We start from the raw sequence: 15,739 nt of genomic DNA, 5'->3' as shown, positions 1-15,739 counted from the left end.
AGCAGTGGTGGGACCTGGACTGTACTTGGTGACTCAGCCTGTGAGATAGTCATAAGGCTCAGACCACGAGCTGCTAGCAGACACAGCTGTGGAACAAATGATCACCAGCTATGGAGGCTGCTTTGAAAGAGACAAGGAAACTAGGGAGAGAAGGTCAACCACCGCTACTGTCTTGGCTGTAGCCAAACTTGGAAAATCGCGTTCATGGGCCATCTGATGACCACAGTCATTGGCTCTGTCCAACACCCCAGGGGGGAAATGAATAACCAGGGAATGAATGGTTTTTGTTGGTAATCAACTTCGAGCATTCCCAGGGCTAGCCCTGTCCTGAGGTGGGACGTCGGAGCTGCCGTGACTCCTGTTGCCTGTGCTTTGTTTCAGGTGCGCTTGATGATCACCGACGCTGCTCGACACAAGCTGCTCGTGCTGACGGGGCAGTGCTTTGAAAATACTGGAGAGCTCATTCTCCAGTCCGGCTCTTTCTCCTTCCAGAACTTCATAGAAATTTTCACCGATCAAGAGGTGGGCTCCTGTCTGGGAGTATCTAAGCTTTATAATTGCTTTGTTACTGTTGTAGCCTCAGGCTGCTCTTTGAAAGCACCCTAGAAGAAGAAGGGGAGGGAATGTCACACCTCCTTTGAAATAAGCCAAACCGTGACTCATCACCAAAAGAATTTAGAGCACTCATCTATAATTAATCGGAAGCATTCTTATGGCCCAAGAGTCAGATGGATGGGTGTTGGAACAGTCAACATTTTACGGATGGCAAAAAAGATGGAAACATTTGAAATGAGGGCCCAAAGGAAAACCCAGGTTTCCTGTTTTCTGAAAGAATATTCCAAAAATCCTTTGGACTTTCGGTAGGATTTAATCACCCCTGATCTCTTTCAGTGCTTGAACTTCCTTTCCCTGATCTAATTATTTCTGATTTCTTTTACTTTTCCCAATGTTTGGGCTGTTTGAACAGCCCCCAAAAGAGAGGGTTCAAGAAAGGGCTACAAGTAGGGAAATGGGGCAGGTTCATGGTTCACATTCATGCTCCAAGAAAAAGGGGGTTGAAGAAGCTGGACTGAAGCTGGGTCTTTAATATTTCTGATGGGTGTATCTTATTCAAGGATGATACATGAGAGGTATTGAAAACTAGATGAGGATAGTGGGATTTGGGAGCATCCGAGTGAAGATTTTGATTTGGTTGTGTCTGCTGGAGAATTTATCCTGGCTGGGCAACTTCTCTTTCCAAAGGAATGTGCCTCTTTCATTCTGTTTATTTGTTTATAGTCGTTACAGACACATTCAGGGTTGTCACCGCAGCAGGTTGGGGCCTGTCGGCAGCTGATAGCAGATTTCCACTTGGAGGGTTGAGGGGTGTGCTGACAGGAGGAGTTACCACATCTATTTAAAACCATCTTCCTGAGATGGCGGCCTCTCGGCCTCCTGGGTGTCGTGAAGGGCCATCTGTCTTTCTGCATTTAATCTTCCGTAGGCTGCGCTTCACAGAGAGGTCTCTGTGTACTTTTCATCACTGGCCAGAGCTGTAAATAAACTGCCCAGCTTCATTTGGCTCACCTGGAGGCTTCTATAAAAAGACTGGGCAGATGACAGAACTATGTTTCACTCCCTACCCACGGGGGGAGGAGGGATAACAAAATGCAAAGGAACGTTTTACTTAGCGTTGTCATCTGGATCCGGAGGCAGGCAGTCCTGGCTCCTCACAGCGAGAAGGGGTCACAGGGCCCCGTCTTTCTCCAGAGGCTGTGATCTGTCTCCCTCTAAGGCATATCTTTTGCACCCACACAGTGGAAAGGCTTTTGTTCATTGCAGTGAAATTCCAGTCTAGAACTACAATTCTCACTCTACCTGCCACCCCAAAACGGATGCGGGATCGCTTTAAAGTCAGAATCTTTTGCAAGATTGCGTTCTCCAGTGCGTATTATATCTGAGGGCACTTGTCCGGTAGGTCAGAGGTTGCACCCATTATCAGCACCTTGCCCCGGGGAAGGGAGAGAGCTGTAGAGGCCTGGAAATTGCCCTGTGGCCTAATAGCCCGGGTGGGTGGTGCACTGGCCTGAGTTTAGCCTGACCCTCAGCTCATTTATATGCCTGGGCGCCTCCCCTGCATGCCTGTGCAGTTCTGCAATTAGTTTCTGGTGGCTGGCTTCTATCCCACGTCATTGGTTTGACTTTGCTGTAAAATCGAACAAAGGAGGAATGTAAAGAAAAGGGTTTGTCATTGCCCAAATCTTAAATAAGGAGGTATCATAATTCATCCATCTGACCCCAAATAAGAGCCCTCTCTCTCTCTTTAAATAAGGCATAGTGTTATGAAATTGCTGCTTAAATCGTTTTTTTATTAGCCCACAAAGTAGAATTTTAGCACAATAGGCTCTGCACATATTAGAATTTACCCCTAATTACCAAAGAAAAAGAACCAGCCTTAAATGAAGAATGTGAGTTCTGTGGAAGGGCAGATTCCCAGGGTTTGAAATCACTGGGATGGGCTCTGAAGGGCATACACCTTTATTATACTTAGCCAGGTGTCCTTTAGGCCAGAAACTCTGCCATAGTCTCTTCTGCTTGCCCCATAACACCACCCAATTATTTTGGAGAAAGTTATATGCAACAAAAAAGGGTCTTTGGAGTTCTCCCTAACAGACTAGATCAGTGGTGTCAGGGCTGGTGGGGGAAGACAAGAGAGGGGAGAATATTGGGTAGAATTCACTCTTTCCCTCTTGCCACAATCAGAGCAACTCAGCCTTTATTCCTTTGGCATTGTAGACTTTGAAGAAAGGCTGCTACAGTGGGTTGAAAATCGCTGGACAGGACCAATGGTTACCAGCCTGTTAGAGCTATGATTGCCTGTAGTTGCACTGGAACAAGGGCTTGAGTATAGAATGACTCACTAACAAAGGGACCTTAAAGGTCCAGTTTTTCCCCCTTTTATCCAGTCCTTGATACCTACTCATCACTCCAGAGAAATCAAAAACACAGTTTTGGAAAAACAAAAATGATACATTTTTGGATGAGAATAGTTTTTTGTTGTTGTTGTTTTTTTTTTTTTTTTTTTTTTTTGATGTTGTTGTTTTAAAGAAAAAGGATTTAAAAATATAATTATCAGTGCATTTTGAGCTTCAGGTGAGTTCAGTCTTGGTCATGCTTTAGTGCCTTGGTGTTATCAGACACCAAGTTGGATACATGAGTCCAGAGCTCAGAGAACTAAGAGTTGGGCTGGATATGTTAATTTGGTAGCCATCAGCATATGAAAAAGTAGATGTAGTAATTTAGAAGGAGCAATGTATTAGAAGAGAGGTTAAGGCCAAGAAGGAGCCAGCAAGGTGACCTCTTTCAAATTGTTTGCTTGTTTGTTTATGGTCTAGTTTCTCTAAAATGCCATGACTCACACTGGACACCATACTCCAAGAGTCATTGACCAGGTGTGTTGTGAGAGCCGATGACTATAGTTTTCAATACAGTCTTCTATTAAGTAAATCTAAAAGTAATTTTTGACTGTTACCATCCACAATTAAATATCAATGGGGAGAGGATGCAGGCTTTGAGGAGCTCTGTAATTACATAATTTGGGGGCTCCTTTTAAGAAAAATAAAATAAAATTATTAATATATAATTAAGTACAGGGCTTTTGGAGGTGCCCATGCCAGTGAGGGGCCTTGAAGTTTAAGCTTCTGTAGCTTTATGATAAATCCATTTGACTGTCAAATAAAATGCCTGAGTCTTTTCTATGGATATTCTTGTTAAGCCACGTCTCCAAATCCTGCACTTTAGCCAGCTGGTTTATTGGACCTCACATTTATCCCTTTAGAACACCATCCTGTCACAGTTGACTTAGTCATCATCATCCTAATGTCCAGAGCTTTTGTAAATGTCTTAACTCTGCCATCCCACATTTTGCCATGCCTCTCATTCTCATGCCATCACAGATTTGATAATCATGTCTTCATTTTTATCCAGGTCAATACTCAACAGGACATAACTGAGCCCTGAGGCAGCCCACCATACACCTCTTCCCAGGTTGACACTAAGCAGCACTGTATACATAGCTTGGTACAAATCCACCTGATTTTGCTACCACACTGTTCAGAAATCCTGTTAAATGTCTTGCAGAGTTACGCAGTCCACTGTATTTCCTCATTAGCCAAGCAAGTAACCTAATCAAAAAGGAAATGTAGTTAGGAGGCCATGGCTTAGAAATTCAAATCATATTTCATTAATATTATCTGCACTAAAGTAATTTATTTCCTCTATCTTCCTTCCTTTTCCAGTATGCCTGCATTTAATTAGAAAAAGAAATTGACAAAAAGACCATCTTTTCCCCGAGCAATATTTCTTCCAGTCATGTCTCATCCATCTTTGTAAGAACCAGGGGAGGGTAGCAATCAGTGTGCTTGAGAAGTATGAGCAGGCTCATGTCACTTCTCAAGTGTCCACTCCAGGAAGACAGCACGTATTGAATTGATGAAGTTCAGTGCAGTTCAACAAACATCTGTTGAATCTGATGATACGTTGGGGAAACATAGATAACTATGATACAGAGAGAGATAGAAGGTGTGTTTCCTCCAATTCAGGAACTTTTCGTATATTGTGCTATAATAGCTACCATTTACTTTGATGATGATTTCCAATCTCTTAGAAGCCTCAGTTTCCTAATCTAAGACCTCATCACAAGTTCCCTTGCCACTGCTCGCTAGTTGGATCCTCATTGTTGCTCTCATTCCACAATTGAGTGAACGTTGATTGAGTGCCACTATGGTCTGGACACTTGTAAGACCCAATCTTTGCCCTTGAGGTGCTTGGTCTCTAGGGTGTATGTTGGAGTAGAGGCCTGGGGGCCGCTTGGGGGAAGCAGGGATTTCATTTCCTCTGTGTAGCTCCAAGTGTATAGTACAAGCATGTCAAACTCGCGGCCCACAGGGTTTATTTGGCCATGTTAGCCTTTGAGTTTGACACGCTTGCTGTAGTAGTTGTGCCTCTTTACCTATTCCATTCGTCTCTCCTTCTTGAAGGGGTCTTTCTAGCTCAGTCTCTGCATTCTTGTCTCATCCTGCCGCTTCTTCTTCCGAGAGACGGGGTTTTCCCTCTCTGAAAAGAAACCTGTCCAGCAATGCTGACTTTTTCTGTTTCTTCCATAAAACATAGTTTCCCATTCGCCAGCCTCTTTGCTGTTTTTCACTGCCCTTGATTTCCTCAGAATTCTCTGCAACCTTGTTTTCTTTTGGGGTCATTTCCTTCATTTTATAGGCTGTCTGGATAGAGGTGAAAAGATGTAAGGTGGGGAGGTATTCCTCAAGTCCTTTTACCTACTCTTTGAACTTGGTGATTACAAGTCTTATAAAAAGAGCTAGTGATTGAATACCTCCTACACACAGGATCAAATCCTTGGGCTGCCACAGTCTTTAGTTAGGGTGGAATTTCAAAAATTAAAATAGACGAAAATTTAAAATTTCACTGTTAAAGAGTCAGCAGTTGAAAAAAAAAAAGAGTCAGCAGTTGAGTTAGCCTAGATTTCTCCTCTAAAATGTATTCTAAAACATGAATAGTTTGCATGTGCTCTGTGTGAAAATTAGGATTGAGAGACTCCTAATTGTGCTATAGTGGTGGCGATGAAGGTCTATGCCTAATTATTGGACAAGAAACCATATGTAGTATTCATGTTTGCTTTGGCCAAAAAAATAATTTGAGCAACAATTACCAGGATGGTTACCTTTGACTTTTTTAGTTTTCTTAGCTTCCAAAATAGTTGATTCCTATCCTTTTTATAGGAGATGGTCAAATCAGAGGAAACAGCAAAATCAAAGATTTATTATTTTGCTATTTTGAGACCCTTCATATGAAATGTGGGACAAATAGACATAACAAAACAAAAATGGCTATTTTACTGCAATCTTAGGTAGAAAAAAATCAGATTCTATAAAATACTCTATGCACACGCACTAGTAGCCTCAAATATTGGTTTCCATAAGGTTGTATGAGACAGAGGAAATCACCCTAAAACTAGAAGGTGAGAGTTCAAACCTGCTGGCTTAGAGAAGTCTGAACCACATGGAATCTTTGCTTTGCCCTTCCTAATTTACCTTCAAGGTCAAGAGCTCTTTTGAATCTCTGGGCTGATTTATGAGCTTTGCTGTAGCCAAAAGAAGACCGGAGTTTATGGCATGATTCTCCCTTACTACTTAGTAAGCTAAGACCATGAAACATATGGCCATAATATGGAGTGAGACAAAAATAGCATTTTCAATGAACCACAGTCGCTGTTTTGGACACAATTTGCTCTTCTGCACTCCTGTCCTATGGGAAATATTAAATAATGTATTAAAAAATGTTTGAGTTCAATTTCTTTTTTCTGGTTTATGCTCAACTATTTCTTTTCTTAAAATAATATTTTAAAATTACTTTTTGCACTCAGTATTATTTTGTATTAGTTTCATGTGTATAGCATAGTGGTTAATCATATACTTTTCAAAGTGTCTCTCCCCCCCCCTCGCCCCGTCTCCCCCCCAGTACCCACCTGGCACCATACATAGTTATTACAGTATTATTGACTATATTCCCTTTGCTGTACTTGATTTACATCCCTGTAACTACGAATTTGTACTTCTTAATCCTTTCACCTTTTTGAGCCATATTTGATCTTAACCACTCATACCTAGCGTGCCCTGAAAAGAACAGGAGTTGTGAAAGAGTAGAATGTCTCACTTTGGAATCAAATATGAGTAAATCGGGATAAATTGGGATGCTTGCTTGTGTAATTGCCCAGTTGCTTTCATCATCATGGCTTCAATAAAAGTATTTATATTTGTAGAGAATCTGCTGGATGAACCACTCATAATTTAAATAGTGTGAACTGATGCCAGGACCAATACCTTTTTGTAATAATGAGCAATCCATAACTTCCTTGTCTCCTGAGGGGGCAGAAGGGAAGAAAGCACACCGAGCTTTTTTATTTTGCACCTACAAAATTCTAAAAGTAGACAACAATAAGTGAACCAAAACTAAATTCATTCAATGTATCAATCAGGCCTTTTTGCCAAGCCCAGTGGGATAAAAGAAAATATTTTATATCAGTGGTAAAATGACTCACATAGCCTTCCCCTGTGATATATATATATATATATATATATATATATATATATATATATATATATTTCAGAGACGAAGGGAGAGGCTGTGTCCTGCACACCCCACTGTAATATCAAAGTATTTCATAACCACTGTAGCACAGGCCCTGATCTTCCAAATGGTCACTGGTCTTAGAACTGGACCAGAGTTCTGGAGTTCTCCTGCTGCACAAGAAAGATTATGTAGAGGTGTTCTGGGAGGTGATTGAGGCATAAGGGAGCAGTGTGTGGGGTGGTCAGGACAGAGGCTGTTCACCTACCATTGTGGAAATGTTTCAGAATTTAAACAACCAGCATCCCTGAAGTCAGTCCTTTGTGCGTCCAATGATCCTATAATATCTAGTAATACATGGAGATGGTGGATCAGTGATGACATTCACTTAAACCTTTTCTTTCTTTGTTTATTATTTTTTAAATCCCAGATTGGGGAATTACTGAGTACCACCCATCCTGCCAACAAAGCTAGTTTGACCCTCTTCTGTCCCGAAGAAGGAGACTGGAAGAACTCCAACCTTGACAGACACAATCTCCAAGACTTCATCAATATTAAACTCAACTCAGCTTCTATATTGCCAGAAATGGAAGGACTTTCCGAGTTCACCGAGTATCTCTCAGAATCCGTGGAAGTCCCATCTCCCTTTGATATCCTGGAGCCCCCCACATCGGGTGGATTTCTAAAGCTCTCCAAGCCATGTTGCTACATTTTTCCAGGAGGGAGGGGTGATTCTGCCTTGTTTGCAGTGAACGGATTCAATATGCTCATCAATGGAGGGTCAGAAAGAAAATCCTGCTTCTGGAAGCTCATCCGACACTTGGACCGAGTGGACTCCATCCTGCTCACCCACATTGGGGACGACAATTTGCCGGGAATAAACAGCATGCTGCAGCGGAAAATCGCAGAGCTTGAGGAAGAACAGTCCCAAGGCTCCACCACCAACAGTGACTGGATGAAAAACCTCATCTCCCCTGACTTAGGAGTTGTATTTCTCAATGTCCCAGAAAATCTGAAAAACCCAGAGCCAAACATCAAGATGAAGAGAAGCATAGAAGAAGCTTGCTTCACTCTCCAGTATCTAAGCAAATTGTCCATGAAACCAGAACCTCTGTTCAGAAGTGTAGGCAACACCATTGATCCTGTCATTCTTTTCCAAAAAATGGGAGTTGGTAAACTTGAGATGTATGTGCTTAACCCAGTCAAGAGCAGCAAGGAAATGCAGTATTTTATGCAGCAGTGGACTGGCACCAACAAAGACAAGGCTGAATTTATGCTGCCTAATGGTCAAGAAATAGATATCCCAATTTCCTACTTAACCTCAGTCTCATCTTTGATTGTATGGCATCCAGCAAACCCTGCAGAGAAAATCATCCGAGTCCTGTTTCCTGGAAACAGCACCCAATACAATATTCTGGAGGGACTGGAAAAGCTCAAACATTTAGACTTCCTGAAACAGCCACTGGCCACCCAGAAGGATCTAACTGGCCAGGTGGCTGCTCCTGCTGTAAAACAAGTAAAACTGAAACAGCGGGCTGATAGCCGAGAGAGTCTGAAGCCAGCCACAAAACCGCTTGCCAGCAAATCTGTGCGAAAGGAGTCTAAAGAAGAAACTCCAGAAGTCACAAAAGCAAATCACGTGGAAAAGCCACCCAAGATTGAAAGCAAAGAAAAGGTAACAGTGAAAAAAGACAAGCCAGTGAAAACAGAGACCAAACCTCCAGTGACCGAAAAGGAGGTGCCTAGCAAAGAAGAACAGCCTCCGGTGAAAGCCGAGGTGGCTGAAAAGCAAGCCACAGATGTCAAACCCAAAGTCACCAAGGAGAAGGTGGTGAAAAAGGAAACAAAAGTCAAGTCTGAAGAAAAGAAAGAGGAGAAGGAAAAGCCAAAGAAAGAAGTGGCTAAAAAGGAGGACAAAACACCTATCAAGAAGGAGGAAAAACCAAAAAAGGAAGAAGTGAAAAAGGAAGTAAAAAAAGAAATCAAGAAGGAAGAGAAAAAAGAACCCAAGAAAGAGGTTAAGAAGGAAACACCCCTGAAGGAAGCCAAGAAGGAAGTTAAGAAGGAAGACAAGAAGGAAATTAAAAAGGAAGAAAAGGAACCCAAAAAAGAAATTAAGAAACTTCCTAAAGATGTAAAGAAATCATCTACTCCTCTATCTGAAGCAAAGAAACCAGCTGCATTAAAACCAAAAGTACCCAAGAAGGAAGAATCTGCCAAGAAAGATTCTCTTGCTGCCGGGAAGCCAAAGGAGAAGGGGAAAATTAAAGTCATTAAGAAGGAAGGCAAGACAACAGAGGCTGCAGCGGCAGCCATCGGCACTGTGGCCACTGCAGCAGCCGTGGTGGCAGCAGCTGGAATAGCAACCACTGGCCCTGCCAAAGAACTGGAAGCTGAGAGGTCCCTTATGTCATCCCCTGAGGATCTAACCAAGGACTTTGAAGAACTAAAGGCTGAAGAGGTCAATGTAGCAAAAGACATCAAGCCTCAGCTGGAGCTGATTGAAGATGAAGAGAAACTGAAGGCAACTGAGCCAGTCGAAGCCTATGTCATTCAAAAAGAGACAGAAGTCATCAAAGGTTCTGCCGAGTCCCCTGATGAGGGAATCACCACCACCGAAGGGGAGGGTGAATGTGAGCAAACACCAGAGGAGCTGGAGCCAGTTGAGAAGCAAGGGGTGGAGGACATCGAAAAATTTGAAGACGAAGGAGCAGGTTTTGAAGAATCTTCAGAGACTGGAGACTATGAAGAGAAGGCAGAAACTGAAGAGGCTGAAGAGCCAGAAGAGGATGGTGAAGAAAATGTGTGTGTGAGCACCTCCAAGCACAGCCTCATGGAGGAGGAGGAAAGTGCCAAGGCTGAGGCAGATGCACACATCAAGGAGAAGAGGGAGTCTGTGGCCAGTGGTGATGACCGAGCAGAAGAAGACATGGATGAGGCAGTGGAGAAAGGAGAAGCTGAACAATCTGAGGAGGAGGAGGAGGAGGAAGACAAAGCTGAGGATGCCAGAGAGGAAGGATATGAGCTCGAAAAAGCTGAAGCTGAAGATTATGTGATGGCCGTGGTTGACAAGGCTGCGGAGGCTAGTGGTACTGAGGATCAGTATGGATTCCTTACCACTTCAACCAAGCAACAGGGAGCCCAGTCTCCTGCCCAGGATCCTGCATCTACAATTCAGGATGAGACTTTACCTGGAGGCTCGGAAAGTGAGGCCACTGCTTCTGATGAGGAGAATCGAGAAGACCAGCCTGAAGAATTCACTGCCACCTCTGGCTACACTCAGTCTACCATTGAGATATCCAGTGAGCCCACCCCAATGGATGAGATGTCTACTCCTCGCGACGTGATGAGTGATGAGACCAACAATGAGGAGACAGAATCCCCATCTCAAGAATTCGTAAACATCACCAAATATGAGTCTTTGCTGTATTCTCAGGAATACACCAAACCTGCTGTCACATCACTCAATGGATTATCTGAAGGGTCAAAAACAGATGCCACTGATGGGAAAGATTACAATGCTTCAGCCTCCACCATCTCGCCACCTTCATCCATGGAGGAAGACAAATTTAGCAAATCTGTTCTACGTGATGCTTACTGTGCTGAAGAGAAAGACAGGAAAGCCAGTGCCACGTTGGAGATCAAAGACACTGTCTCAGCAGTTTCAGATGAAAAACTTAGTCCATCCAAGAGCCCATCCCTGAGCCCGTATCCACCACCACCACCCCTAGAAAAGACCTTCCTGGGTGAACGTAATGTGAACTTTTCTCTGACACCCGATGAGATTAAACTCTTAGTAAAGACAAAAGCAGTCCCAGTGTCTCCTGAAGTGACCCAAGAAGTAGTGGAAGAACATTGTGCTAGTCCCGAGGATAAGACCCTGGAAGTGGTGTCCCCATCTCAGTCTGTGACTGGCAGTGCTGGCCACACACCTTACTACCAATCCCCAACTGATGAGAAAACCAGTCATCTCCCCACAGAAGTCATTGAAAAATCATCAGCAGTTCCAGTGAGCTTTGAATTCAGTGAAGCCAAAGATGAGAATGAAAGGGCTTCCATAAGCCCCATGGATGAACCTGTTCCTGACTCAGAGTCTCCTATTGAAAAAGTGTTGTCTCCTTTACGGAGCCCTCCCCTAATTGGATCCGAGTCTGCATATGAAAGTTTTCTGAGTGTTGACCACAAGGCACCTAGTAGATACACTGAAAGTTCCTTTGAAGGAAAGAATGGAAAAAAAGGCTTTCCAGACCAAATAAGTCCAGTTTCTGACATGACTTCCACTGGTCTCTTCCAAGACAAACAGCAAGGGAAAAGCACAGACTTTATCCCAATAAAGGAAGACTTTGGTCAACAAAAGAAAACTGACAATGTTGAAACCATGAGCTCTCAATCAGGACTGGCTTTAGATGAAAGGAAGTTAGGAGGAGATGTTTCTCCTACACAAATAGATGTCAGTCAGTTTGGATCTTTTAAAGAAGACACTAAGATGTCCATTTCTGAAGGTACTGTTTCAGACAAGTCAGCTACTCCTGTTGATGAAGGTGTAGCGGAAGACACATACTCTCATATGGAGGGTGTGGCCTCAGTCTCCACAGCCTCTGTGGCTACAAGCTCATTTCCAGAGCCAACAACAGATGACGTGTCTCCTTCTTTGCATGCTGAGGTTGGTTCCCCCCATTCCACAGAAGTAGACGACTCCCTTTCCGTGTCTGTCGTGCAAACGCCTACCACTTTTCAGGAAACAGAAATGTCTCCATCTAAAGAAGAATGCCCAAGACCAATGTCAATTTCTCCACCAGACTTTTCCCCTAAAACAGCCAAATCCAGGACACCCGTTCAAGATCATAGGTCTGAACAATCCTCGATGTCTATTGAATTTGGTCAAGAATCCCCTGAGCACTCCCTTGCTATGGACTTTAGTCGACAGTCTCCAGATCACCCTACAATGGGTGCGAGTGTGCTTCACATCACTGAAAATGGGCCAACTGAGGTGGACTACAGTCCTTCTGACATGCAGGACTCTAGTTTATCACATAAGATAGCACCAATGGAGGAGCCATCCTACACCCAAGATAATGATCTTTCAGAGCTCATCTCAGTATCTCAGGTTGAGGCCTCCCCATCCACCTCTTCTGCACATACCCCTTCTCAGATAGCTTCTCCTCTCCAAGAAGATACTCTATCTGATGTTGTTCCTCCCAGAGATATGTCCTTATATGCCTCACTCACCTCTGAAAAAGTGCGAAATCTGGAAGGAGAGACATTGTCACCAAAATCTGATATCTCTCCACTCACCCCAAGAGAGTCCTCTCCTTTATATTCACCTGGTTTTTCAGATTCTACCTCTGCAGTCAAAGAGAACATAGCAGCTTACGACACATCTGCTCCTCCAGCAATGGAAGCAACATCCACAGAGCCCTATGGCTTCCGTGCCTCGATGCTATTTGATACGATGCAACGCCATCTATCCTTGAATAGAGATTTGATCACATCTGGTTTGGAGAAGGACAATGGAGGGAAGACTCCTGGTGACTTCAGCTATGCCTACCAGAAGCCTGAGAAAACAAGTAGTTCCCCAGATAAAGAAGGTTACCCCTACGAGTCTTATGAGAAACCCACCCGAACCCCAGATAAGGGTGGCTATTACTATGAGAAGACAGAGAGAACCACTAAAGCCCCAAATGACAGTGGCTATTCCTATGAGACCATTGAGAAAACCACCAAGACTCCTGAAGATGGTGGCTGTGCTTATGAAATTACTGAAAAGACCACGCGGGCCCCGGAAGAGGGTGGGTACTCATATGAGATAAGTGAGAAGACAACAAGAACCCCTGAATTGAGTGGTTATAGCTACGAAAAGACTGAGAGGTCTAGTAGACTGCTGGATGACATCAGCAATGGCTATGATGACTCTGAAGATGGTGGCCACACACCTGGAGATTCCAGCTACTCTTATGAGACCACTGAGAAAATTTCCAGTTTCCCTGAGTCTGAAAGTTACACCTATGAGACATCTACAAAAACTACACGAACCCCTGATGCTTCCACATACTGTTATGAGACTTCAGAGAAAATCACTAGAACCCCCCAGGGGAATACATATTCCTATGAGACTTCAGACCAGTGCTACACTACAGAAAATAAGTCCCCCTCGGAGGCTCGCCAGGATGTTGACTTATGCCTTGTGTCCTCCTGTGAATACAAACATCCCAAGACAGAGCTGTCACCCTCCTTCATTAATCCCAATCCTCTCGAGTGGTTTGCCAGTGAAGAGCCAACTGAAGAATCCGAGAGGCCCCTCACCCAACCAGGGGGACCCCCACCGCCTCCAGGAGGAAAGCCACAGGGGCGACAATGTGATGAAACCCCTCCCACCTCAGTCAGTGAGTCGGCCCCATCTCAGACTGACTCTGATGTCCCCCCGGAGACTGAAGAGTGCCCCTCCATCACAGCTGATGCAAATATTGACTCTGAAGATGAATCAGAAACCATCCCCACCGACAAAACCGTCACATACAAACACATGGACCCACCTCCAGCCCCCATGCAGGACCGCAGCCCTTCTCCACGCCACCCTGATGTGTCCATGATGGACCCAGAGGCCTTGGCCAATGAGCAGAACCTGGGCAAAGCTCTGAAGAAAGACCTGAAAGAGAAGACCAAAACCAAAAAGCCAGGTACAAAGACCAAGTCATCTTCGCCTGTCAAAAAGAGTGATGGGAAGTCCAAGCCTTCTGCAGCTTCACCCAAACCAGGGGGCTTGAAAGAATCCTCAGATAAGGTGTCCAGAGTAACTTCTCCTAAGAAGAAGGAATCGGTGGAAAAAGTAACAAAACCCACCACCACACCTGAGGTCAAAGCTGCACGTGGGGAAGAGAAAGACAAGGAGACCAAGAATGCCGCCAACGCCTCCGCATCCAAATCAGTCAAGACTGCAACTGCAGGTAGGTGGAAGGTGCTGGCATCCACAACCATCCCACTTTTAACTGCAGCCTTTGACTTTCCATTTGACCTCATACTGGGAAGGCGAGAGAGCACAACTGGGTGCTCTCCCTTCCCTTCTCTATCTCTTCTGCCTAAAGGTATCAATCTCAGCCCAAAGTTGTCCGAAAGCTTGGGGACAGCTCAGTAGATGGCCCAGAGCAGCTCTGGTTCACCAGATGAGATTCCTGGGTTTGCTCATTCTGCAACACAGCAACTGCAGCTTTGTTCTAAGTCTTCAGAACCAAGGAAGTATTTCAGCCTCCTTTGGAAGACTGTATTGGCAATGGCTTTATCCATGCTGGCCCCAGAATGAAGCTCAGGTGACAGAATTCCCAAAGGCCTAGGGAGAACTAGAGTTCTAAGCCAACCCTGGAATGTCCACTATAGGCCCAAGATTTAGATTTAATGTTTTTAATTAAAAAATTTTTAAATCATAACATTTTAAAATTAAAATTATAAAATGTTTAATTTAAAAAAACCACCAAGCTAGAGCTACATACCCATTAAAGGCAATGCTCTGTTTTCTTTTTGGCCAACAAATACCATAATTTCAGTCGGCCAGTGGGTATTCTGAACAAATTAAGAGAAGATCATCAAAGGCTCTTCTTATACCCTCCTCTTACCCCACAGTCTTGCAAACTGAGACTCAGAATTCTATTTTGGATTAAATTGCACATGGCAGGAGCAATATGCCTGACTTCTGATCATTGATGTTTTGGTCCCAATTCTCAGATTTATCAAGTTCTCAGCAATACCTGGGTTTTTGATGGAACAAGTCTCAGATGGCTTCATTTTTGTTGCATGAAGATGCTTTTCCAACAGATCTCTAAAAAGACAAAATTGCACTATTAATTGCAAACTTCTGTCAGTTCCCTCAGTTTGTGCTTCTGTATGAGTGACATTCGTTTGGTGTTGATGGTAGCAATTTAGTGTGCAAGGGGAAATTGTAGGCATTTAAAAATATATATACATTTTTTATTGATTTCAGAGAGGAAGGGAGAGGGAGAGAGAGATTGAAACTTTAATGATTAGAGAGAATTATTGATCGGCTGCCTCCTGCACACCCCCTACTGGGGATCAAGCCCGCAACCCAGGCATGTGACTTGACCAGAATCAAACCTGGGATCCTTCAGTGTGCAGGTCGATGCTCTACCCATTGAGCCAAACAAGCTAGGGCCAGGCATTTTTAATTATTTAAAAAACTGTACCTCACAAAATTCTGCTGTAAGTCAGAGTCTTTGGGAGGCCTACACGTGGATATTTGAGGGCTTTCAGCTCAGATTCACTAAAATGAGTCAGTGTATCTAGATATCAGCTTGGTTGATTCTCACCACTCCCCCAAACCCTTAAAAATAAAACTGGGAAGTTGATGGAGTTCACTGGTGGTTTTGACTCTGGGTGACAGTCTTTAAACATCTTAAGGAGAAAGGAAATAGGATTAAATATATAGAATCCAGTTGGTATTTTAAATGACTTAGCAGTGTTCTCAAACCAGCTGCACATTAGAATTACCTGGGGTGCTTTTAAAAGATGGTGGTGCCCAGGCCTCCACCCCATCCCCATTAAGTTAGACTCTGGGATGTGGGGCCTGGGCATCAGTATTAAGCATTAAGTACTAATAAGTATTAGTTGA

General features: G+C 43.8%; 1 protein-coding gene across 2 annotated transcripts in view; it reads left to right on the top strand.

The window, feature by feature from the left end:
- MAP1B (microtubule associated protein 1B) overlaps positions 1 to 15,739 on the top strand; it is a 90,525-nt gene that overhangs the window by 67,924 nt on the left and 6,862 nt on the right. For both annotated transcript variants that reach the window (XM_079794207.1, XM_079794208.1), the window contains 2 exons: positions 382 to 522; positions 7,553 to 14,066. In XM_079794207.1, the coding sequence (XP_079650333.1) occupies positions 382 to 522; positions 7,553 to 14,066 (6,655 nt within the window). The remainder of the gene's footprint in view (positions 1 to 381; positions 523 to 7,552; positions 14,067 to 15,739) is intronic.

This window comes from Cnephaeus nilssonii (genome assembly GCF_951640355.1).
Source record: "Cnephaeus nilssonii genome assembly, chromosome: 2".
In the NCBI taxonomy this organism is placed as follows: domain Eukaryota; kingdom Metazoa; phylum Chordata; class Mammalia; order Chiroptera; family Vespertilionidae; genus Cnephaeus; species Cnephaeus nilssonii.
Note: the sequence above shows the minus strand (reverse complement) of the source record. Positions and strands in the feature narration are given on the sequence as shown.